Source organism: Emydura macquarii, unplaced genomic scaffold (assembly GCF_026122565.2).
Source record: "Emydura macquarii macquarii isolate MOO-44397 ecotype Brisbane River unplaced genomic scaffold, CSIRO-AGI_Emac_v2 contig_2292, whole genome shotgun sequence".
Classification (NCBI taxonomy): Eukaryota; Metazoa; Chordata; order Testudines; family Chelidae; genus Emydura; species Emydura macquarii.
Genome location: NW_027132429.1, coordinates 2,194,139 through 2,216,802, shown reverse-complemented (window position 1 = coordinate 2,216,802; position 22,664 = coordinate 2,194,139). Strand labels below are relative to the sequence as shown.

Below are 22,664 nucleotides of genomic sequence, written 5' to 3'. Positions count from 1 at the left end.
TTGCAGGGAATGAAAGAATAGAGGCTGAAATATGTGAGGGATTGGGTCTAAATGGGAGGAGTCTGATACTTTGCTCTCGGGTAGCACATTTCATCTGCCCATCTCGAAGCAGCAGAGGTGAGTAACATCATCCCCACTTCACAGATGGGGAAACAGAGGTACAGAGAGGTGCAGTGCCCCCAACAGGACAGAGCCAAGAATAGGCCCCAGCATCTTCAGTCCCCATCCAGGGACCTAGCCACTTGACCGTGCTGCCACATTATCAGGAACTCTGTCGCTGGGCCAAGGATGGCTTATGAGAACTAGCCCAGGGCAAAGGCACTCAGCTATATGCAGCCTGCCCAGTCTTGTGATATTTGGTGGTTTTCTTAAAGGTCCAGCTCCTGGAGTCATGTTATTATGTGAGACTCTCGGCTTTTCTTTTTTAAAAGTCGTGTTCCAGCCCTTGCGGAGCAGAGAAAAGCCTGGAAACGTGACCCCCGTACAGCTCAAAAAGGCAAACAAAAAGAACTCGACTTTTATTTTTTTTTAAATCTCCTGATTTTTTGAGGGGGCCCCCGACTCCTGGCGTTGGAACGGTTGGGGTTGGCAATACTTCCCATGTGTTGTGTGAGCTATGTGGGTTACCCTGACACGAGGGGCTCTGGGTAGTGTATCCAACAGGCATTTCCTGTGCTAAGAAGTACTGTAATGAGAACCACCACACAAACACGATGGTGTAGATGCCATGTAAGACTTTTGCTGCCGTGGTGCCTCAATGCCCCAGAATCCTTTGCGGCAGATGCCTCAGTACTTCCAAACTGCTACCTCTGCAGGAGGCGCAAGGAACTCTGGGGGCATCTGTGCCCGTCCCTGTCTTTGCCTAGGGCAGCACGTAGGGCTGGGTGGGAGGAGCTGTCCTTCCTGCCCTGGAGAAGGCTTTGGAGCAGTGGGGCCAGCTGCAGGAGCACTGAGAATAGGAACCAGAGAGGGATTCATCCTTCTCTAGGATGGAGAAACAGCTGCCTTGAATCTAACCAGGCTCATTAAATAGGGCGGCGGTCCTGGTGTGGGGGATGGTTTCGGAGCCAATCCAGGGAGTCCGTCCCTGCTCCCTGCAGAGCCCATGGAGCCGGGCGTGGAGAAAGCCCCCGTGGTCTCTTTAATTTGCACCCAGTAGGCTGGCTGGGTGACAAGTATTTATAGTTCCAGTTACAGGGATTGGCCGTTACCACTGACTCCGAAGGCGAAGCACAAACACTGTGATTCCCAGGGAGGTCTTTGAGGCCGGCCAAATTACATTCTCCACAGCCCATTGGGAGCCAGAAATGTTACCCCATATGGGAATTGGGCAATGTCCCGTTGCTGGCCCCCGGGCTCTGCTCTTGGATAACTCAAGGCGTTCGTGATCTTGACAAGGAGTGGGCAGCTGGGAAGCTGAATCCCAGAGTGTTTAGTGGTGGGGGATCTGGGAATTCCCACCTCCCATCGGTTAGTGGGAGAAATCTGGGGTCCTTAGTGGAAGCAGAGATCAGAGACCTGTGGTCTATTGGGTGTGATCTGGGGGCTTATGTTTCCTGGGGTGGGGGCTAGTCTCAGCTGTGGGCGAGAAGTGTTGTTCAGTGTTACAGAAGGGAGACTGAGAGTCAGGAGTTGTGGGTTCTGTCCCCACCTCGGAGAGGGGAGTAGTGTCTAGTGGTTAGAGCAGGGGGGGGCTAGGAATCAGGACTCCTGGATTCTATTCCCAGCTTGGAGAGGGGTGCAGGGTCTAGTGAGGGAATTTTGAGCAAGAACTCTTGGCTCCTGTCCAATGCTTGGGTGACCTTGGACAAGTCACTCCAGCTCCTTGCACCTCGGTTTCCCCCTGGGTTATGCAGCAGTGCTAACACCAAGCCAGCCTGTGTGGATGGCAGCTTTGCAATTGAGCGTGGGATGGGGGCGGGGGCAGAAGATGGCAGCCCTGACCGCACTCGGGAAAAACAAACAGCAACAGTCAAGTTTCCCCAGAGTCCTATCTGCCTCTGTACATGGTTGGAATACCAGACTCAGTAAACGTGACCCCTTCCAAACATTCCTTCAGGACCTCTGCCAGCTCCAGCCCTCTTATGCAACCCCAAACGCAGCAGACACAAAAGCCCCCCTACTTGCCCAGAGCCCGAATCTCCCCCCACCCCACCTCCCTCCCTTGGCTTTGATCAGACTCGAAGACAACAGCAAGCGAAGACTCAGCGTCCCGGCTGCAGCTCATGCCCAGGCAGGGTGATAGCTCCTGGCAGGTTGCTTTCTCTGTTTCCTTTTCCAGTGCTCCGGCAGGCAAGCGTGGGGGGTGTGTGGAAGGCGATTGTCGCTGTGGGGACCATGTGAGGCCGATCTTTATTTCAGAGGCGAAGACAGAGCTGAGGGAATCTGGAGCCCCGTGCTGGTCTGGCTTCAATTAGAGATCCTGGGAAGACTCTGCAGAGCGGAGCCCGGGAGACTTGCAGCCGGGACCTGGCTATGGTGAGGGAGAGCTTCAGCTCTGGCGTCTTCGGGGACCCTGCGGCGTTCGGTCTTGTTGGCAAAGAGGCTACGGTGACACCTGCGTGGGCTGGGGATGGGCGGGTGACACACAGGTCACACCACCCTGGGCCGGAGGAGGGCTGAGGTTGCTGTTGGTTGGCATAGATGGGTCAGCACGGGATAAAAGGGGGGCAGTTTCCTGCTGGCACTACCCCCGAGCGTGGGGGCACCGGCGTTCACCTACTCTGAGCAGGGTTCGATGACGCAGTGGTTCAACTGCCAGCACTCTCACTGTGCTATGTGTGCGCCCCAGGGAGATTTCCCAAGCAAGGCCCAGGGGAGATCCAGCTTTCGACCCCTGGACCTATTCCCAGCTCTTGGAGGGGAGTGGGGCCTAATGGGTACAGCGGGGGCTGGCATTAAGGCTAAGGCATACTGATTACCAGCTTCCCCAGAGCCTGCCGTCCATGTGCCTTGGCCCTGCCCTGCAGGGACCCCCCCCCCCCTCGTAGTCAGAGCAGAGCCTTTTCTGTATGGCCAGTTTGCTGGAGCTGCCTACAAGAGGCCATTTATTGCTCGTCAGGTTTTGACCTGTCTCCCACCTGGGAACTGGGCTGGGATTCCCCCCTGCTCATTTCACGCTCAGCTCCCAAAGGGGACTCCCCCGGTCCCGGCTAATTTCAAACCACACCACTGTTGGGTCCATCTTGGCGGCTTCAGAGGAGAAGCTGAAGACTGAACAGATCCTGGTGTGGTGGGGACACAAGTGTGTCGAGGCTGCACCTGCTCTGTGTGGGGCCGAGGGGGTGGGGGGAGCGGTTAGGGCTTTGTCCCATCTAGCGTTAAACGGCCCAGGGATACCGCACAGATCTCGCTGGGAGCCGTCTCATTCCACAAACATATGCGTCTCTTCTCAGAAAGCATATGGCCATGTAACGAAACAGGCAGCGGGCGGGTGTTACTTTGTATTATAGCGACACTGACGGAGATCAGTCTGTCAGGCGCTGCACAGACCCCGACCGGGACCAAGGCCCCATTGTGCCGGGCGCTGATGTGTTAATTCACCGATGCGCACACACGCTCACGCAAGCCGGCTGCCGCGCCGAGGAGGTGAAAGGGCGGCCTGTGCTGCCGGGGGGAGCTGATCGGCTGCCAGGCCGGCTAAAACAACAGTTAAGGCATTTCAGAGCTGCCAAGTGCCCTGTAAACCGACCTGCCTCAATCCCCAGCGGGCCCGGCTCAGTGGGGCCCTTCATCCCCCCGCAGCAATGGCCAGAGCGTTGGAGACAGAGCCTGCATTGAGGGGCCGGGCAGCACTAGGCCTGGGCTGGTAGGAGCACTGGGGATCCCGGCTGCGGCACACAGAGGGTTCAGTGAGCGCCAGAACTCACCAGACTCTCTCCCCCTCTCCCCAGCGGCTGAGCTGCAGCTGCCTCCTGCTCCTCTTTGTGAAGATCCCCTTCTTCTGCCTGGTCGGGAGTCAGGATGATGAGGATGCCCCCCCATTCCCCAGGCTTGGAGGAGGGGCCCTGCCCCAGAAGAACACTCTGGGCTGCCCGGCCAACTGCACCTGCCCGTCAGAGGAGACGGTGGAGTGTGGTGGCCTCGACCTCCATGTGTTCCCCAGCAACATCTCCAAAGCCGTCCAGCATCTTTCTCTGCAGGTAACGTCCCCCTCCCTGCCCCCAGCAGAGCCCCAGGCCCGGATCCCAGGTCCTGATGACGGCTCCTGGAGCACCTCAGGGCATCCAGGGGCCGTTGGACACAGCACCCAGGGGGCTGGGGTGTCTCTCCTGGGAGGCAGTAGAACCCCTCCCTGATTCTCCACCTCCCTTCTCTCTCTCTCACGGCTGCCCCCCGCCCCTGGGCAAACGCCTCCCGCTCCCCCTGGGGACTGACGGTGAGCGGGGTCTCCTTCTGCAGAATAACCGGCTCCGGGAGCTGCCCTACGATGAGCTAGCCCGGCTGAGCAGCCTGAAAACTCTCAACCTGCACAACAACCACATCATCTCTGAGGGTGAGGGAGCCAGCGCGGGCAGGGAGCGGTGCAGTGGGCAGAGGTGCTGCCAACATGACCTGGGCATGTGTGTGCGTGTCACAGGAGAGCCCTTCCCAGCCTCCTGTGGAACAGAAATCCCCATGGTTCAGTATCAGATGCCATCACCTTCTCCTTCCCGCCTTGAATCCCAGAGGATGGATTGCTAGGCCAGATTCCCCTCTGTCCTGCAGTTGCAGCTGGATATGGGAATTTTCTCCACTTCCTCTCCTAAATTCCTGTGCAGCCTTTGCTGCATGCTGTTCAACAGCTGCCCTTTCTTATCCCAGAAGCGGCTGCGTTTCAGCGCTGGGCGAGCGATCCCTATGTAGTGTTGTTCGAACAGCTGCACGCTCCACCCCAGAAGGAGCTGCATTTCAGCAGAGAGGGAAGCTATTTGGGACCATTATAGAAGAGCATTGTGGGACACTGGATGCAAAGCATTCTGGGTAGCTCCGTGGGTGAGTGGAAGCATCCACTGGGCCCTGCCGGGCGGGAGGCAGGGTCTGAGTTAGCTAGCTGGATGGTCCCGGCCTCTCTTCTGGACTAGGCAGTCTCTGCTCTTCTCGCTGCTGCTTTCTAGGCCTCCCGGATGAAGCCTTTGAGTCCCTGGAGTCACTGCAGTACATCTACCTGGCCAACAACAAGGTGTGTGTGCTTCTGTCTTCTGGCCAGGGACAGCAGGGCGGGGCCCGGTGCTCAGTCCTGGCTGCATTTTCTCAGGCTTTAATGAGCAGGGTCAGCACCAGGAGTTTGCACCCCGCTAGCTGGAGGGGGCTCTGCGTGTGTGTGAGGGGGAGAGAGCGGTTTTGCAAGCTCAGCCATGCTGAGCGTGGCCATCAGGGGGATGGGACCCCCGGGGAAAGTCCAGTGTGCTGCAGGGGGCGGTGTGTGAGACTCAGTCATGGGGCATTAGGGGTGCTGCGCTGCCGGGAACGGACTGGCAGGCTCAGTGTGGGGCGCGCTCCCTTCAGTCTGTGCAGCACGAGGGCGCGGGTCGGGGAGCTCCCCTCTGAGTCAGTGCTGCCTTTCAGAGCGGGACGGGTCCCCTGTGGTCGCTAGAGACGCTGTGGCTTTTCCCCCAAGTGTCTGCGTCAATCCCGGTGTCCTGGGAGATTCTGACTGGGGCGATTTCATCCCGCCGCCGCGCTCGTTGGAGACAGGATTCCCCTCCCCTTCCGGTCCTCACCTTTTGTGTGGTGGCACTGGCCTCAGTTAAACAGAATGAACAGCTGCTGCGTCCTGCCCCAGAGGTGGCTGCATGTCAGTAACCTTTGAGCCATCCCTGTGTAAAGCATGGCCAGGCTCTCTGGTGGTGCTGGGTGGAGCCAGGGCCACTCTGCTCTCCTGCTTGAATGGGTTCCTTCCCCTTTGGTTTCTTCCCCAGCTCACGGTGGCGCCGCAGATCCTCTCCAGCACGGTGCGGATAGTGGACCTGGCTGCGAACATGCTCACCGAAGTCTACCCGCTCACCTTTGGGCAGAAAGCCAATCTCAGGTAGAGCCGCCAGCCGGGCCCCCTGCCTCGGGCGCGCGGGAGAGGGCAGCGCTCCGACGGACGGGGCCTGCAGCTGCGGGTTGTTTGCTCTGGTCTCAGTGGGTTTGAGTGGCGAAGCCAAGCTCTGGGCCTGAGCGGTGGGGGCCTGGTCGTGAAGCTGGGTGGGGAGCTCAGTAGGGGGCTCTCCCCTCTCCACTGACATCAATGTCCCAGCCTGGCGCCACGGGGCGCAGAGCTGCAGGGAGTGGGATGGGGGGCTCTGTAGGGGGCGCTGTGTCCTTGGGGGCAGTACAGGGGCAATCCCCTACCCCAGAGGCTCTGGGCCCAGCTCTGTTTCGCTTCTCAACCCTCCACACAGGTCTGTGTATCTTCACAACAACCAGCTGACCAACACCGGACTCCCCTACAACGCCTTCAATGGCTCTGACGCCGTCAGCACCATGATCCTCTCCAGCAACCAGCTCAGCTACCTGCCCCAGAACCTGCCCCCTGCGCTCGTCCGGCTCCACTTACAGGTGGGGCAGGGGCAGGGGCAAGGCTAATGACTGGGGGGGGGCAGGGGGAGGCTGTGCAGATGCTGCCTAAACAGGCAGGTAGCCTGGGTCCCTGTGGCATGACACATCCCATGTGGCAGGGATTCCCCGAAGCCCATTCGCCTTTCATGTGGAGAGAGGAAGTGGGGTCTAGTGGTTAGAGCAGGGGGGCTGGGAGCCAGGACTCCTGGGTTCTAGCCCCAGCTCTGGGAGGGGAGTGGGGTCTAGTGGTTAGAGCAGGGGGGCTGGGAGCCAGGACTCCTGGGTTCTATTCTGAGCTTGGCCTTTGACTTGCTCTGTGACCTTGGGCATGTCCATCCCCTCTCCCTTCCCCAGCTCTGCCATTCAGATGGTAGATGGGCTGGGTGGCCTAGTGGTTATCCTGGTACCATATATAGGGCAGTCTCCCCCCAGGCCTGCTGACTGTGTTCGAGGAGGGGTCGGAGGTTTTCCCACAGGCAGGAAAGGCCCCGTCTCTAGTGGCTGCGACCTCCTGTCCCCGCAGAACAACCTCATCTCCCGGATCCCCAGGGGGGCCCTGAGCAGCCACTGGAAGCTGCGTGAGCTCTACCTGCAGAACAACAACCTGTCCAACGAAGGCATTGAGCCCTCCACCTTCAGGTAACCAGTGCCGCCGGGGAGGGGTGGGGGGCCTGGGAGAGAGCTGCAGCGCGGCCTAGTGGTGAGAGGGGAGAAGCCAGGACTCCTGGGTTCCACCCCAGCTGTGGGAAGGGAGTGGGGTCTAGTGGTTATAGCTGGTGGGACTGGGAGCCAGGACTCCTGGGTTCTTGGCTTTGGAAGGGGATGTGGGTTAGGCGTCATAGTGGGGGACTGGGAGCCCAGACTCTCGGCTTCCAGGGGTAAGTCCTTGTGGTTAGAGCAGGGGGAAGGCTGGGAGCCAGGACTCCTGGGCTCTGTTCCCAGCTCTGGGAGGGGAGTTGGGTCTAGTCCTTAGACAAGGGGGAGCAGAGTGTCAGGACGCCTGGGTCCAATACGCAGGAGGCTGCGGCACAAGCTCCTCGCCCCAAGCCAGAACCTCTTTCCCCTTCGCAGCAAGCTGAGGGGCCTGGAGTACCTGGATTTGTCTAACAACAACCTGACTGAGATCCCGGCCAACTTCCCCCCGGGCATCCTCATCCTGCACCTGGGCAAGAACCGCATCAGCTCGCTGCCACAGGACAGCCTGAGCCGCGTGCGCAGCCTGCAGTACCTGCTCCTGCAGAGCAACCGCCTGACAGCCGCCGGCGTCCACCCCGACGCCTTCCTCAAGCTGCGCAACCTGCACACCCTGCACCTCTACAACAACCGGCTGGAGCGGGTGCCCCCGGGGCTGCCCCGCCGCGTGCGCTCCCTCATGCTTCTGCACAACCAGATCAGCCACGTCGGCCTGCACGACTTCGCCAGCACCTACCTGCTCACCGAGCTCAACCTGAGCTACAACCGCCTCTACAGCGCCAGGATCCACCGGCTGGCCTTCCGCAAGCTGCGCCGGCTCGAGAGCCTGGACCTGGCCGGCAACCAGCTCACCCTGCTCCCCGCTGGCCTCCCGCCCAGCCTGCAGGTGCTCCAGCTCCAGAAGAACCAGATCAACTCGCTCTCGCCTGAGCTGCTGGCCAACCTGACCGGCCTCAAGGAGCTGCACCTGGCTCAGAACAGGCTGCGCATCGGCTCCATCACCCCGGGCACATGGCAGGAGCTGCAGGGCCTCAAGGTGAGGGAGGGGGACGATTGCCCTAAGGGTGTAATCGGAGAGGGCACTGCGGTTGAGTGGTTAGTGCAGGGGGGCTGGGAGCTAGGACTCCTGGGTCCTGTCCTGGCTCTGGGAGGGGAGTGGGGTTGAGTGATTAGGGCAGGAGGGGGGCTGTCCTGGCTCTGGGAGGGGATGTGGTTCAGTGATTAGAACCTGGGCACCAGAACTCCTGAGTTTCATAGACTCCTCAAAGAGGAGGCTTGGAAGGTTCCTCAGGCGGGATCTAGTGCAGCCCCTGCTCAAAGAGTTTGTACCTTCATCTGCTAGATTACAGAGCCCTCTGGCAGCGTGGCGATGTCAGACTGGCTCAGGCCCGGTGGCCATGCAGCCGGCTCTCCTGTCTCTGAGCGGGGCCAGCGTTAGATGCCTCAGATGAAGGTGCAGCACCCCCGTGGCAGGCAGATGTGGGATATTCACCCCCCAGGAAGGTCTCCTCCTAGCCCCTAATGTCACAGATTGGTTTAAACCATGGGGTTTAGTCTCCCTTCCAGAACCATTCTGACTCCAGATCTCCTTGTCATCCATATAAACATCCAGCCCCCTCTTTGAGTCTGACTGAGTTCACGGCCTCCTTGACATCTTGTGACAGGGAGTTCCGCAGGCTAACAACCTGCTGAATGGAGAAGTGGTTTGAATTTGCTTCCCTCTCCTAGCGTAAGGACTTGAAGACTCTGATCGCGTCCCCGCCCAGCCTGCCCTGCGATAAACCTAGAACAGTTTGGGCCTGGGAGGCTGTTACCAGCGATCAATGGCGTAGAGTGAATTGAAGAAGCTGTCAGGGACTCTGCTGTGGGCCTGCGTAACCCTGCCTCTCCTGCTCCCCCAGCTCCTGGATCTCAGCAACAACGAGTTGTCCTACATCCCCCCTGACTTGCCAGAGTCCCTCGAGTACCTGTATCTCCAGCACAACCGCATTGCCGTCATCGAGGCCGGAGCCTTCCACTCCATCCCTGACATCCGAGCCATTGTCCTCAGGTAAGAGCAGGCAGAGGGATGTTAGCACAGCCTGTGCTGTGCTGGGAGTGCAGTCGGGCTCCTGCCCCGCCATCCCACTGATGGGGGGCTGGGAGTCAGGACCCCTGGGTTTCTCTCCCTGCTTCTGGGAAGGCTGTGGGGTGAAGTGGTTAGAGCCTGGGGGTGGGAGTCAGGACGCCTCCCAGGGCAGGGCAGACGTGGCAGCACGGGCGGCGGCTCCGACTAGCCCCAGAGCTCAAACCCATGGGGTTGGGCCGCCGAGGACAGGCGAGGATTCACGTGGCCAGCCGAGCCCTGCCGGAGTCGCGACATCCACACTGCCATTGATAGTGCGCTGGCTCCAGGCTGGCTGCAGCACAGTCGCTCTTCTCTGCACCCCCTCCAGCGCCTCAGCAACTTGTGAGGTGGGGAGGGCCAGGCTGGGGCCAGGGAGAATGGGACTGTCCCGTCCTGGCTCTGGAACCTGAGGCGTCTCACGTGGAAGGGCCCAGTGCTGAGAGCCGGATCCCAGGTGCCTGAGCGTTCAGCTCACAAATGCTGTCTCAGGAAGCCTCTTCCCAGGAGAGAACAAAGCTTTTCACGGATCCTCCCTGCTCTTTCCAGATCCAACCGCCTGCTGGCAGCCAGCGTGTCTGACAAGGCTTTCACAGCCCTGGAGCAGCTAGAGGTTGTGGACACTACGGGGAACCCAGAACCCATCAACATCAAGATGCCAAGAGGCCAGCGCTGGCTCAGATCTCCCACGGGCCCCTAACAAGCCAACGCCTCGGCCTGAGCTGGTCAGTATCTGCCCTGAGCCTGGTTTGTCAGGGAAACGTGAATAGCAGGAAGGAAATGAGGAACTGAGGCAACTTTCTCCTTCTCCAGCTGCGCTGTTCAGGTCCTATGTTCTGTCATTGCCATGGGCGCTGAGGGTCCTGGCGGAGCCACAGCTGAGCGGGGTTGGGGAGGGTCAGTACAGGGAAAGTCCAGGTCTGGTGCGGAGCAGGGTGGGTGTCTCAGCAGGAGGCGCTCTAGTCTCTGAGGTGGTGTTGCCGGGAGCAGGAGGGTGCACAGCTGGGGCCATGCTCCTGGTCTTTCAGCCAAGCATACAAGTGAGGTCCTGCCCCTTTGGCATCCTGGCGAATTCCACCTGCCCCTGAAAACCCCCTCACTCTCTCTGCCAGATCGGCCACCCTTCTCCAGCCTGTGGGCTAAACCATCACATGGAGCTGCTGCGCAATTAGTCAGCTGCCATGTTCCACCCCAGAGGTGGCTGCATATCAGTGCCAGTGAAGCAATTTCCTGTGTGTGCATATCTGTATAGGGCTAAATTCTGAGCTGCTGTAGGCAGGTGCGACTCCCTTCAACCGGCTCTGAACTTGGCAGCGGTTTTGGGATCTCTTGGGCTGAGAGGAGTTCTGGCAACATCCTCTAATTAAATCCACCTCTCCTGCCATCACTTCCTGCAGCCGCCCTCCCTCCTTCCCAGGCCCGGCCATGCCACGTCCCACATGGCGGCGATAACATGGTTTCAATATCCTAACTTCCCTGCCTGCCCCGAGGCAGCGTTCCAGAGGGATTACACTGCCTCTGCTCGCTCGCTCGGCTGCACGGCGCGCAGCAGCACCCCTGCAGGCGCTGCCCCGGCCTGCCGCAGATCAGCAGGGCCCTGCAGGCGCTAGCTCAACTTTACCAAGCCTGTTACCCAACCTCACAGGGGACGGGGTCGGAGGAGGAGAGCTGCTCACTGCTGTGCCTGAGCTGGCCAGATGGGGGCTTGCATTACCAGAACCTGCCCTTTCCTCAGATGGGGCCTGAGCTCCGGCCCAGCTGAAATTTACCCTCACCTTAGATTAGCAATGAAGCCAAAGGCAGCTGTTTCAGCTGCTGCGCTAGGGGAATGGGCCTGGAACCAGGCCATAGCACCAGCAGAGCTGGCGTGCGTCTCCGCCTCGCCTCTCCCTTCCGAGCAGCCGGGGGGGCATGTTTTGCATCTGGTAGCAGAGGACCCCAGGCTGAATGGAATAACCAGAGCCTCTTTCCTTTTGCAGTCCCCAGTTACCCAGTGGGGGTTAGAGGAAATGACTATACGGGGCTGCACAACCACACTGCAACGTAGCTGGCCATGGTTCACGGTCGAACTGGAGAGACACAGCTAGTGGGTCCTACAGGCTCTGTCCTGGGGCTGGTTCTAGGCAACGTTTTCAGTCTTGACTTGGTGAATGGAGTGGAGCCTGTGCTCATACCTGGGGTGGATGACACCATTGGAGGACAGGATTAAAATTCAAATCAACCTTGACTAATTGGAAAGTTGGTCTGAATTCTACAAGATGAACTTCAGTAAAGTACAAATCCTACACTTAGGAAGGAAAAAATCAAATGGACAAATACAAAATGGGGAGTAAGTGGGTAGGTGGGAGTACAGCAGAAAAGGATGGGGGGCTCCCGTGGTTCACAAATTGAATATGAAAGAGACTATGGAAGAGAGACGACTAAGAGGTCTATAAAATCATGACTGGTGTGGAGAAATAAGGAAGTGTTATTTACACCTTCTCCTAACACAAAAATGAGGGGTCGCCCAATGAAATTAACAGGCAGCAGATTTAAAACAAACAAAAGGAAGTGTTTCTTCACACAACACACAGTTAACCTGTGGAACTCCTCGGCAGAGGATGTTGTAAAGGCCAAGACTATAACGGGGTTCAAAAAAGAACTAGCTAAGTTCTGGAGGGCAGGTCCATCAATGGCCATTAGCCAGGCTAGGCAGGGATTGCTGTTTGCCAGAGGTGGGGAAATGGCTGACTGGATGGATCACTTGATGATTGCCCTGTTCTGTTCATTCCCTCTGAAGCACCTGGCTTTGGCCACCGAGGAAGACAAGATACTGGGCTAGATGGACCATTGGTCTGACTTAGTATGGCCTTCTTAGCCAATGTTGTGATGTGGTTGTGAAGGCAGCTAACATTCTGGGGTGTATTAACAGGAGTGTGGTATGTCAGACCTGGGAGGTAATTATCCTGCTCTACTCAGCCCTGCTGAGGCCTCAGCTGGTGTACGGTGTCCATTCTGGGCACCAGACTTTAAGAAGGAGGTGGACAAATTAGAGGAAGGACAGAGCAGAGCAATAGAAATGATTAAAAGGTTTAGAAAACCTGACCTGGGAAGAAAAATGTAAAAAACTGGGTATGGTTAGTCATGAAACAAGAAGACTGAGGGGGGGAATCTGGCAGGTCTTCAAATATGTTCAGGGCTGTTCTAAAGAGACTGGGGATCACTTGTTCTCTATGGCCACTGCTGGACAAGAAGGCATCATCTTAATCTGCAGCAAGGGAGATTTTGGTTAGATATTAGGAAAAACGTTCTCTCAGGCTAGTGAAGTACAGGCCGGCTTACCTAGGGAGGTTGTGGAATCCCTGTCGTTAGGTTTCTGAGAACAGGGTAGACAAACTGGTCAGGGATGGTCTAGGGATACTTGGTCCTGCCTCAGCATGGGGGTCTGCACTAGGTGACCGCTTGAGGTTCCCTCCAGCCCCACGTTTCGCTGATTCTAACCAAATCTTCTACAACGGCCTGTGCTCTTCTAAGCCCTACCGCAGGAGCAGGCCCTGGAAAGGAAGCAGTGAGCCCTGATGCCACAACCCGTCAGCAACGCGCTGTTCATCTGCTTGGATGAAGCACTCAGTGACTGCAGCTGGTCTGAGAGGCAGCCTCGCCTAGAGGGCTGAGCCGGCAGCCATGACTCCTGGGCTCTTGCCCCAGCTCTGCCACGAATTCGCTCTATAGCTAGAGGCCAGTCACTGCCCCTCTCTGTGCCTGTGTTTTAGTATCTGTAAAATGGGGCTAATAATTCACTCCACCTGTTAACACAGTACTTTGGGCAGGTAAAAGGGCATTATAGTTACTTACTGGGGTCCTTCTTCCTAGGCAGAGCCTGGGGCCCTCTCCAGGCTGTGTTCAGATCTCCCCCTTGGGACCAGTCACGCCTGAGGCTTCTAGGTTACCAGCCTGAAGACGGCTCAAGTTGGTATTGACCACACAGAACCGCCTGGCAGCCCGTGTGCGCAACAGGCAGGGTAGATCTCAGTCCATTACTTGGAGGGTGGGGGCAGGAAGCCCATTAATAATTAGCTCCTTTGTTGGAGACTGGACTTGACCCGTGGGGTCTGTGTGATGCCCCACGAAAGGGAGCATTGCAGAGCTGTTCTGGGGGTAGGACTCCCCTCTCCAGGGCTTTTCACCCACACTGGCTTCTGCGTAGCGTATAATTATAGCAGTTTGCTAGACACACAGCTCCAGCCCCCTCATTCGCACCATCAAGCAGCGAACAGAACCACCACACCCCCCCCCCACCCCCACCCCACCCCCCCCCCCCCGGCCACAGCTAGTGCAAGGGGGCAGAATATTTATGTAAGTTAAATGAAGGCTGCGTACAGAGACGGGTGGAAGCACAGTTCTGACAGGAGTTCAGCACAATGCGTGTGCTGCTCCTGTTCCCCTGGGGGGGAAGCTGGCATTAAGGAAATACACGGCCCCGGGACTGGAGAGGTTTCAGAGAGGTTTAATGGTTAGTTGTTAAAGGATTTCAGGTTGGGGTAGAGGTGGGTTTTGTTTTGTTTTTTGGTAGAAAAAAGATTTGTCTTAAAAACTCCATATATATTTGTGGGCTATCTAAGCACAAAATAAAACCAGAACGCTGTCAGGTCCAGCACCTCTGTTTTTACATTCACTTTCGGATCCTCCGGACAGACAGACACCTCCTGGAGACAGGCACTTACAGCATGTAAAACCAGACCCAGCAACACGCTCTGCTTCACTGGCTTGTGAAATCCGACACGGAGGGTCAGTAAACGTTTAGAAAGTTAACCACAATTTACCCTCACACAAGATTTCTCTTGGGCCAGAGACAGAAAGTTTTAAAATTTGGTTTAAAAGGGGGGAGGGAGGGAGCTAGTCAATTCATCCAACACCAGCAGCAGCTCTTTGAATTTGGTTAACAAATGAGGTTATTTACAGGCATTAAAGGAATTTAGTCACTTTGGGGAGGGAGGGGGAATTTGGATCAGTCTAAGCTTGGTCCTTTCACCTCCTGGGGTTGCAGCCCCCCCGGTAGCTCAGTGGGGCTGAGCCCCCTGTCAGTTTCATGCTGCTGTCAATGCCAGGCATGCAAGGAAGAGCCTCCAGCCTGGCAGCCACAGCTGGGCCAGGCAGGAAGGAGGGAGCTGGAGGGGGAAATCGCAGCTCTGGGGTTGGGTCTGTGGGTAAGGGGGATTCATTCCGCTATTGCCCTCCGCTCTCAAAAGCTCTGAGGAAAGGAAGAGGAGCTCCCTTTTCTCTCTCACACACAACTAACACTGCCAGCTCTCCCCTCTTGCTCCCGAGGGGGTGGGGGGGAGCTGCAGTCTCCTCCTTCGGCATCGCTAAGCTAGAGGTACCTTTAATAGCCCCCACCTGCAACCTCCCTGCGAGCATGGGGTTTCTAAATCAACCACTCACAGCCAGGGCCCCCCCGAGCCCTGTCCAGCCAGGGTCACAAGGATGCCCGGAAGCTGCTGAACATCTCTCTACTGAGAAGCTGCCGATAGTTCACTGGAGCCAGTCCCCCTCCGGCCGTAGAGAGAGAAAACCCGCCCTGGGTGCATGCACCCCTGCGGCTCTAGCCCAATGGCAGGGATGGGCGGCAGAGGGGGGCCAGGCAGCCAGAGAGGGGCTTTACCTGCAAGCCCCTCGCTGGCCACCACTAGCAAGTAAGGGGTTCTAATGGGAAAGGCAGGGTGAGGGGGACCTTAGCTGCCCTTCAGCCCCTTGGGCTGGATCAGGTAAACCCTGTTCCCCACGTCCCTCGTCACAGCCTCCTTAAAGCAGCAGCTCTGCGCGGGGCTGTCCGTCTGCGAAAACACCCCCCTCCCCAGGCCTGCCAGGCCTGAACAAATCAGCGTGAGCACTGGGGCCTACGCTCCCTGGGGGAGGGGTACGTGCAAAGTGCATTCGTGGGGGAAGCCTCGGAAAGGCGGAGACCCCCTCCGTGCGTGCTGGGCTATGAGCAGAGTGCAAATCGGGTGGGGAGAGGGTCCCCATGAGCCATGCGGGGCAAGGGAAACCTCTTTAGTGTCATTAGTTCAGGCCAGGTGCTGAATTCCTAGTCGCTATGTACACTGTGGCCAGGTCAGGACGTGGGGGGCAGCTGCTCTGATCCCACATGCAGGCACCTTTCCCTCCCTGTGATTGTTCCGGCCTTGGCAGGGGATGGCCGGGGAGAGATGGCAGGAACCTGTGCTCCCTTTGCCTGGAGCCCACCGGATCCAAAGGCAGCGCCACCTTCACCGCGTCCGTCCCTGCTCTGACTTAACGCAGCTCCCTGCCCCACCTGCCGGCTTCGGTATGCTGCTTTGCCCTGGCTCTCACCCTGCTGGGGGGGGCGAGGGGGCAGAGACAATTCCTCTGCGCTGTGGAAAGGGTTTCTGCTCACACCGCCCCTCCCTACCCCACCGCCCTGATGGGCTGGAAGAACCGCTGCTGCCCCAGGGGGGCGGGGGACGTCAGCGGACATGCGCTAGCCTGCGCACGCACAGCGCTGGCCCTGTGACGCGCACAGGCGCTGGTGGAGCCGGAGCTGTCCCCGGGCGATGCTGCTGCAGGCAGGGAACGCATTCCCCAGGAACAGCATTGGGGCTTGGATTAGCTGAGCATCAAATAAATGCCCCCGGGCCTCTTACCCTTTGGGGCGGGGGAAGGGGGCACAGGGCAGCGCTCACAGCTCGTGGCCTTTGCCTGCCCCATGATCCCGTGCAGCACAAAAGCCCTCGTAAAGCAGTGCCGAAAGGACAGCATGGATTGCACTTTACCAGGGGGAGAGTCGCAGAGACAGCGAGGCTCACTGCTTCATGTCTGGCCGTTCCGGACCCTGCTTCAGCCAGCACCGCTGCCCCGCAACACGCAGGGCGTTTCTCTCGCCCCCCCCGCAGCACTGTAGCGCAGGGTCCGCGCCGTGGTGTCAGAGTGGGCTCTGAGGGACGGGGTAGGAGGTTTAGGAAAGGTTTCCCTTTGCACTAGGTCTGGTCTGTCCTAGGACAGGGACCTGTGGCTGAGAAGAGGGTATGTTGGCCACAGACACCCCTAGGCCTCCGCCCGACAGTGCTGAGAACAGCAGGATATATCACAGGCCTGCAGGAAGGAGGAGTCACACACCTCGGCCATCCTAGCAGCTCTGTGCTGAGCCGGTTAAAGGGAGGCGGGACCCGTGGTCAGCATCCAACTAGCACAGGTTACTGCCCTAGCACAGGCCCAGCCCTGGTAGAGACACACCCTGGTGTTCGGCCTAGTAAATAAAGTGCTCTCGTCCCAGCCTTTTAGCAGGTGGCCAGCAGAGCCGGGGGCCAGGAGCGGGGTGGGCTCTAGCATCCGCGCTGCTTGGTGAAGAAAGGGACAAAGTGATTGTCGCATGATTGTCTGGCTCTTCTGCCTGCTGGGTCACACACACCTGGGGGTCAGGGATGGGGATTTTAGGGGGGGTGAGGTCGGGGTCTGAGTTCACTCCTCCCACCACTCCTACACTAGCAGAGGATGCAAGGTCAATTTCAGGGCTTCTCCAGCCCCTTCAAGTATATCCCAGCCCATGGCAGAAAGGAACTCCACACCCCCCGTTAGTGTCTGCCTAGCTTCTCCCCCAGGTGAGCAGTGCAGTGTATAGATGGCGGGGGGCCTGCCCCAGGCCTTCAAAACACCAAGGGCTTCATCTGCGGAACTTCTGAAGCTGGAAGAGAAAGACACAGGTGGGTTTTGGAGTGCCAGCCGGCGGGGCGGGGCGGGGCTACGGAAACCCTAGCAGATTGGCTGGAGGGAACTAAAGTTTGCACTGGGGACCCCTGCGCTCCTGGGACTGCAGAACAGCTTTGGAGCTTCCAGGCCTGACGGGCTGGGGAAATCCACTGCACCGGGGCCACCGTTTCATCTAATGAACGGTCTCCGAAGCACCGTCCCCCTCTCGCTCATCGGCCCCCTCCAAGACAGCCTGGGCAGGGAGGCTGAGGGCTGAAAGGGCTGCGGAGAAGGAGGTCCCTTCCAGCTGCCAGGGGCCCCCCCGAGGCAGGGCTGAGATGTGGGAAGCTGGGCCTGCTCTTGGACTAAGCTGAGGACGCCTGGCCGAATGCACTTTGACCCCGCTCCGCTGCTGGGGGACGCTTACCTCACTCTCCACAAGATTGCGCTTGTACAGGGCTTCCTTGGCAGCGTCCTGTCAACCAACACAAGATCAGGCTGTCAGTCTCCCCGGCGGCGGGGGCCAGGCCATGTCGGACAGCTGGGCTGCTTTACAGCAGGTCGCGTAGCGGCACAGCTGCTCAGATACGGCAGTGATGGGCCTGGGACAAGAGTCTGGCTGGCTTCCAACCATCCCCCCACAGAATGGGCCGAGCGGGCCGCAGCAAGCGCACGCCGCCAGGCACCGGCCCCGCAGCCTCGGAGAGGCACAGATTCCAGTTGCCTCGTCTTATTTCTCAGGAGTGGAAAGGGCTCGTGCGAATCGAAATGCCCGCCCTGTCCCGCCACACCCAATCACAGACCAACATTCGGCTCCTGGCCCGGCTTCCCGGCAGGGAGCCGAGTGGTAAAGTGGTTTCCTCACCCGATTGCCCTCGTGCCCGAGCCGCCGCGCCGACTCGGTGTAGAAATGCAGGAACCTCTCCAGCTGCGTCAAGTACTCTGGGGGGAGGAAGCTTCGATTCAGTCGAGCCTCTCTGGGCAGGGGCTCTTCAGACCTTTCCGTGGTGGGGAACGCAGCTGGGTGTCGATCGTCTCCAGGGCATCCCCCCTCCCCAACTGCAGAACGGTGTCTGGGGCAGCTGCTCACACGGGCGTAGCGGCAAGAACGCCCGTCTGTTCCGTTGCTTTCAGTGCCATTCAGCAGTTAAAACAAGAGCCCCAGCACCTGGGCCTAGCCCACACTCTGTGGTTTAGGGACCTCTGCTCTTGGCACCGCCCGAGGGCCGCCCGGTGTGAGTGACGGAGATTAACAGGCCCAGTCAAGCACAGGAATTAGGGCTGAAAAGAGCAGGGGGGTTCCTTAAAGCGCTACAGGGACACGGCTTAGGAACTAGCACAGATGTGACAAATCGCTGGTCCCTGCCCAGTCCCTTTCAGAGAGGAAGAGGCCATGACTGAACTCCCGTCTCACCCTCAGTTCGGAGGTTAGCTGGGGGTAGGCGGGAGGCTTACAATGTCAGTGCAGTCCCCCCGTCCTGGGGCAGAAGCCAGGATATAGCCCTGACACCTCTCACAAGCACTGTGGTGGGCTGCGCCCCCCAAAACGAGCTCCGGTCGCAGGGTCACACTTACCTTTCCTGAACGCAGGGCCCCCGTGCTGCAGCTGGGATTTCAGCCACTGGCTCTGCTGGGTGATGTCCTGGTACTGTTCCACTAGCTCGTTGGGAAGCGGTCTGTGAGCCTGTCTGTACGCCGACACCTGCCCGCAAAACCAGAAGGCCTGTTGGCTTCCCAGGCGAACACAGAGGAGCCAACCAAGCCCTGATGTGTGTCAAATCATTCCAAGCTGTGTGCGAGAATCAGCGCAGGTAGCAAGGAGCAGGGGCTGGGGAGGGATCAGCTCAGGAAAAGCAGCCAGGACCCAAACCACTAGCCCAAGGAAGCGAGGCACTCGCAGGGGGAAATGCTCACATGGCCATCCTCCAAGCGGCCAGCGCACAGATCACCAGTGGAGGGCAGGACTCCGTCCTGTGTCCTCTAACCCTTTACCATGTCCCCTAGAAGGGGACATGATCCGTGACCCCGCCTCTCCCGTGACCTTGAACCCTTGTGACCGTGTGGGAAGAGCCATCGCCATGCACAAAGCAACCCAAGTCCCATCAAGCAGGGAGCCTGCGAACTGTAAGCAGCTGGGCTGCCCCCGGAGGTCCCTGGGCAAGGTGGGGTCTGGAACTCAAGATTATTTCACATTCCGGTTCATCAGGAGCCCCCCACTGGGAACAGGGTCAGTGAGGACCCCACGCAGCAGAGAGAGCAGCTAGACACTGTCTGGAGGGACCTGCCCAAAGACCCGCAGTCAGGGCAGGAGGTGGTTTGAACAGGTGTTCGATGGGCAAGGTGAAGCCAGCTGCTGCAACGGGCACATCAGGTCCGCCCGGGCAGAGGCAGCCCCGCAGCGCTACTGTGCTGGGCCTGATCCAAAGCCCATCGCAGTCCAGGCTTCTGGGTCCGACCCCCAGCAGAGTGTAACCCTAAACACACGCAGGCATTAGAGAACCCCGGGGATTCAAACCCCCCTCAGCTCTGGGGCCTCACCGAGCCCAGAGAACATGCCAAAAACCACAGCGTCAGCTGCCTCCTCGTCCTGATGGGAGGCGGAAGCAACGTCCAGGCAGGCACCTTGGAGTCAGGACTCCTGTTTCTAGCTCTGCCTCCAGATCACCCGGTTCCCCCCTGGCATAGCCAAGCAGCTGCGGAAGAGCCTCGCCCTTTCCCCATGTAGTTCTATTTGAGGCCCCCTCCGCCTGGGGCAGGAGAATCTGGGTTTCACGCACCTTCTTTTCCAGCTTCTCCTTGTCAAAGGCCAACACGTTCAAGCTGTGCAGGGTGTGGATGGGTTTGCTGGAGAAACAGAAACATTCGCTTTGGTTACACCTGGAACGGGGTGGAATTCCGTTCCCTGGAGATACCTACAGAGCACCCCGGGGGGCCAGGAAGCAGATACAACTTCCCCTCGATCTGACTTCCCCAGCGGGGACGAGCTCTGACTCCGAGAGGACAGAACGCCATGGGAATCAAGACCGCGCCAGTGCAGGAGGGACCCCAGGGCTTTACCCTCCTGAGATCCACGTGGCCTGAGGAAGCTTTGCCCCACCAAACTGCCCAACTTCTGCCCAGAGCTGCTCCCCCAAAGCAAGTCAGCCCCTTGAACAGGACAGCAACCACGCTGCTGTGACCTGAACCCGCCCCCTGGCTGACTTCGCAGCCCGGGCGCGGAATGTCTGGCTGCTAACGCTCACGGGCTTCCCTGGTGAGTCTCCTTCCAGACGACCACCCCGGCCCAGCAATGAACTCCCCTGACATTTGCCAGTAGCGCCAGTTCCCAGTTCAATCGTTTTGCCTTGCGAGACATCGCATTAGCGAAGGTGGGAGGGCTGCCGAGGCAGCTGTCACGAGACAGGCACTTGGGCTCTCAAAGTGGTGCTGACAGGAAAGATGCGAAGGAACGGGGCGGGGTGCGGAGGTCAAGTACAGTCGCACTGTATCAGGCAGAGGGAACAGACGCAGGCAGAGAGGGGGAAGTGATTTGTCCAACACCACAGCAAGAGCCAGGATTACAACACTCGGGGAGCCTGACGCCCAACCCCGCCCTCCCAGCTCAAACCACTCGACTCCACTCCTGTTCCAAAGCTGTGACAAGACCCTAGGATTCCAGGGACCCAGTCCCTCGGCCACATGCAGACTGGAGAACAGCACAGCCTTCAGAGAAGCCTCACGCTGCATGTGAGCATAAAAACCTTTTGAACAAACAGCTTAGGAGACCGGAGGGGATAGTAACTAGACCCGGTGTGTTTCAGCAGCCTTTGGCTGCACCGTGGTCTACCAGAACTCATCAAACAGGAGCCCAGTGTCGTGTTTCCATCAGATTCCCACTTGTCGGACTCCAGCGACCTCTCACTTCACAGCCCTGCCATACAACACAGCGACTGATGGGCTGTAGGCACCTAGAGAATCTGCGCTCCTCGGACTGTCATGGCCTGCACGCCTGAACCGTCTTTGCCAAAGTGGGTCGGTCCAGTGCACAGAGGGAACATTCATCAGACTGAAGGAAGGGCCCCAAACTCTGACAACACCCGAGGAGCTGGAGCGTCTCTGGAGTGGAAGGCAAAGCAGGAAAGTGATCCTTGCTGCCACACAAATCCCGCTGCATGAAGATGGAGTGAGCATGGCTGTAGTGGTTAGAGCATGGGACTGGGAGTCAGGACTCCGGGGAGGGGCGGGAAGTTATTCCCAGCTGTGCCACTAACTCACCACATGACCTTGAGCAAGTCACCTTTCCTCTATTGTGCCTCAGTTTCCCCTTGTAATGAACGATCTCCCTGTCGCCTCCCTCTGGTACAAACGAAGGCAAACCTTTTGCTGGGGACGGATTAGTTTGTCCCATGGAAACATTCTTTTTACAACTGCACAAACACGAGCTCACGTACGCACGCACACACACTCACACACGTCCTATCCTTGTCATTTCCTTTCAGAGCGTCCCCTGCTGCACTCAGGCTGACCAGATACTTTCAGAACTGAACCTCCATCATGGGGAATCAGGGACCCAGGCAGGGATGGGAGATAGGGAACTGCTGTCCCTTCCCCCCACGGACCACCTGCTCTCCCCAGTCCAGATCCTAAACCTGGGACACAGACTGCTGGGACCCTTCATTTGCCTACACTGTATTTGCTAGCCCCTGCCTGCCCTCCCCAGTTCCTTTTAATTTTATTCTCTCCAGCTCAGAGTCCTACCTTATTTCTTGCTCCTCTCCTGACTCTCTACTTGGCCTTTCTCCTCCTCCTGGAGCTTCTGTTCTTCACCACTTCTCTGTCATCCTTCTCCCTCCCTGCCCCCATCCTAGTAAAACACACTGCCGCTATCCCCACGCCCCCGCATTCCACCTCTGCCCCCAGCTCCTTCACATCCGCGCTCCCTGAGGAGCTGTTCTAGGCCACCACGCTGCTCCGCACACACCACACCACTTCCTACCTCTTCTCTGTCCCCTCCGCAGGCGCACACCTCACCTCTCCCCACTGGGGAGAGGCGGCAGGAGAACAAAGTGCGGAACAGGGTCTGTAAAACGCCAGCCAAGGGGAGAGCATATGCCTGGATTACACTGAAACAGACTCCTGGAATATCAGGGGCCCTAAATGCGCTAGTCACTCTAAGCTATGGCTCTTCCAGGGCCAGCAGGAGCGAAACGCGTTCCACGTAAGAACGTCCAGGGCCCGAGAGCAGGAAGAGGAGGAGGAGGAGGAGGAGGATCCAGGCAGAGCCGGCCTTGCTAGAGCAGTGAGCAGATGGACGTTCTGAAAGGAAATTAAAGACAGAGACAAGAAACCATAAACAGCAACTGCCAGACAGAGGCTGCGCCCTGATCTCAGCAGGGCCTGCACAGACTCACTCGTCCCATTCAGAGAACCTGATAGGACTCCCCAGACAGGGCCGTACAGCCCACACTATCTACACACAGCACACTGCCACCTCAGAGTGCGTCTCAGCCGGCACTGCCAGGATCCCCTTCCCATGTATCCAGGATCGAGCTGGGAGCCCCCTTTCCATGCACGAATATGGGAGAGGGGCAGGGTGGTTGCAATCCCATACATTAGACAGGCAGGAACTTTTCCCCCAGAAGGAGGGGGGGAGAGGGAAAGGATATTTATGCAGACAAAT

The 22,664-nt window shown here is 58.4% G+C and overlaps 2 protein-coding genes across 3 annotated transcripts in view; one reads left to right on the top strand and one right to left on the bottom strand.

Annotated features, from left to right (window-relative positions):
• Positions 1 to 1,930: 1,930 nt before the first annotated feature.
• PODNL1 (podocan like 1) lies at positions 1,931 to 13,099 on the top strand. Its single transcript, XM_067560597.1, is given in 15 exon segments — positions 1,931 to 1,999; positions 2,001 to 2,108; positions 2,110 to 2,301; positions 2,303 to 2,431; positions 2,434 to 2,478; positions 3,894 to 4,142; positions 4,402 to 4,495; positions 5,097 to 5,161; positions 5,901 to 6,010; positions 6,369 to 6,525; positions 7,049 to 7,164; positions 7,597 to 8,254; positions 9,120 to 9,268; positions 9,872 to 10,047; positions 11,302 to 13,099. Coding segments are annotated over 14 exon segments (2,292 nt in total). The 3' UTR covers positions 10,023 to 10,047; positions 11,302 to 13,099.
• Positions 13,100 to 13,792: 693 nt separating this feature from the next.
• CC2D1A (coiled-coil and C2 domain containing 1A) overlaps positions 13,793 to 22,664 on the bottom strand; it is a 33,558-nt gene continuing 24,686 nt past the window's right edge. Inside the window, exons 25-29 of one of the 2 annotated variants that reach the window (XM_067560592.1) lie at positions 19,783 to 19,849; positions 18,581 to 18,707; positions 17,871 to 17,947; positions 17,433 to 17,480; positions 13,793 to 17,000 (exon numbers count right to left, since the gene is read on the bottom strand). In XM_067560592.1, coding sequence (XP_067416693.1) covers positions 16,980 to 17,000; positions 17,433 to 17,480; positions 17,871 to 17,947; positions 18,581 to 18,707; positions 19,783 to 19,849 — 340 coding nt within the window. In that variant the 3' untranslated portion in view covers positions 13,793 to 16,979. Of the gene's footprint in view, positions 17,001 to 17,432; positions 17,481 to 17,870; positions 17,948 to 18,580; positions 18,708 to 19,782; positions 19,850 to 19,975; positions 22,301 to 22,664 lie in introns of those variants that run through there. The other variant, XM_067560593.1, reaches the window with a different exon arrangement.